Here is a 1,674-nt window from a genome sequence, read left to right as displayed (position 1 = left end):
AATGCTTTATTGTAATACTATCTATAGTCGTATTACAATAGGTCGCATTGTAACACTTGTCTTTCAATATACTATTTTCTATTTCGGTGTTACAATGAGAATTTTGTGCAACTGTTTTCGGCAAAAACAGTGTTTCAATGAGTTCCATTGTAACATTGTTTTTGGCAACTTTTCATCTCTAAGTTGGCAGTTCGCCAAGACGTTAACGTCAAATCATCAGATGTGAAATCAAATTACGTACGTAAAATTTATGTGTTTTCCTTGTTTTTTGGTACACGAAGAACTTAATACATTCCAAATCAGCACTTTACACATCCACCATAAATAAATTTAATACGAGTAAAAAATTACACATTCACGGAATTTAAAGTTCGGTGTACTTAAACTGCCGTTGAACGGTCGTGTACTAAAATGCCGTTAGCATATATGACGTCATTTATATGACGCGTTTGACGGTATTTGCTTTGGCTGCCGTTCGTTTTAAGGTCATCTTAGCAGTTTTGTAATCAATTGACGGCATCCTCTTATATTACCGTGGCTCCAAATTATGGCAATTATTCAAACACTTGAGGCAAATTAACGTAATATTTTTGTTTAATCATTACAAACGTACTGTGATTTATTGAAAAAAAAAACACAAAATGTATCAAACACAAAAAATACATAATTCTTAGTAGCAATTTCTACAAAACCACTGTTTTGATTTAGGCCGCCTAGATAATCCTAAGCAACGAATATGTTTCCACAGAAGGCAACCACTACAACAAACTGCTGTTTGGTCGTTTTGATTGCCTGCACCACACACAGAGCAAGACCAGTGTTGCTTAAGTCGTTTTTGTTCCACTAGGTTAAAGATCTTGTTAAAGGCTTCGTCTGTGCAAAAGGTTCTGAAAAAACACAGTTTAAAATTAATTAAAGCATAAGATAGATTATAGCAAGACTTACTTCATCAAGTGGACGTCAACGCTATTATCTAATACAGCATCAGATATTTCTTCTGGAAACGATTTAAGATCTAAATCTTCAAGAATTTTACCATTTTTAATATCTTTAACAATATCACCATTCTGAACAAAGAAATTTAGTATTAAATCCTGTTTTTCCTGATATGATTTCTTTGAAAACGACAAGGGTTTTCTTTTCCTTCGTTTTGGTAATCCTATTACTGTTAAGTCTTGCCCTTTTGGGCGTCCTCGTTTCTTTATTGCAACTGGCATTTTGATAGTCGACAAATTAATGTCATTTACTTGAACAGTTTGCTGGGATTGGTTGTTGCAGTCACGTACATTAATATCAGCGGTAACAGGAACTTCATTTTCTTTATTTGATTCTTCCATATTGACCTCCTCAATAACTTCAGTGTGGCCCAGAGATGAGAGATTTACGTCACCTAATATATTTAGGTCTTGGATAACCACTTCGTTACAAAACTCTGAAAAATTTTCATTTTCAAATACTACTTCATCATTACTTTCAACAATAAATTGCCGGTCATTTTCGTCTCTAACGTCTATAGGCGTAAGTAGAACAGCAGTATCATTAGCCCACAATGTTTTGAGATTTTTTAATAGATTAAGCCTTTGCTCAAATAACATGCCCGTACGTTGTGCTGCTAAGTCGGCAAGTTCAGTACATAACAGAAGACATTTTTTTCTTCTTTGTGCATAGGAATAT

The 1,674-nt window shown here is 34.1% G+C and overlaps 1 protein-coding gene across 1 annotated transcript; it reads right to left on the bottom strand.

The window, feature by feature from the left end:
- Positions 1-385: 385 nt before the first annotated feature.
- Positions 386-1,660, bottom strand: LOC116160981. The gene is made up of 2 exons (XM_031474141.1): positions 946-1,660; positions 386-887 (listed from the first exon to the last, which is right to left on the bottom strand). The coding sequence occupies exons 1-2, from the start codon at positions 1,593-1,595 to the stop codon at positions 671-673; spliced, it is 867 nt and encodes a 288-aa protein (XP_031330001.1). The 5' UTR covers positions 1,596-1,660; the 3' UTR covers positions 386-670.
- Between the last annotated feature and the right edge of the window lie 14 nt (positions 1,661-1,674).

Source organism: Photinus pyralis, unplaced genomic scaffold (assembly GCF_008802855.1).
Source record: "Photinus pyralis isolate 1611_PpyrPB1 unplaced genomic scaffold, Ppyr1.3 Ppyr1.4_LG10, whole genome shotgun sequence".
NCBI classification, from domain to species: Eukaryota; Metazoa; Arthropoda; class Insecta; order Coleoptera; family Lampyridae; genus Photinus; species Photinus pyralis.
This window is presented reverse-complemented; position numbering and strand designations above follow the sequence as displayed.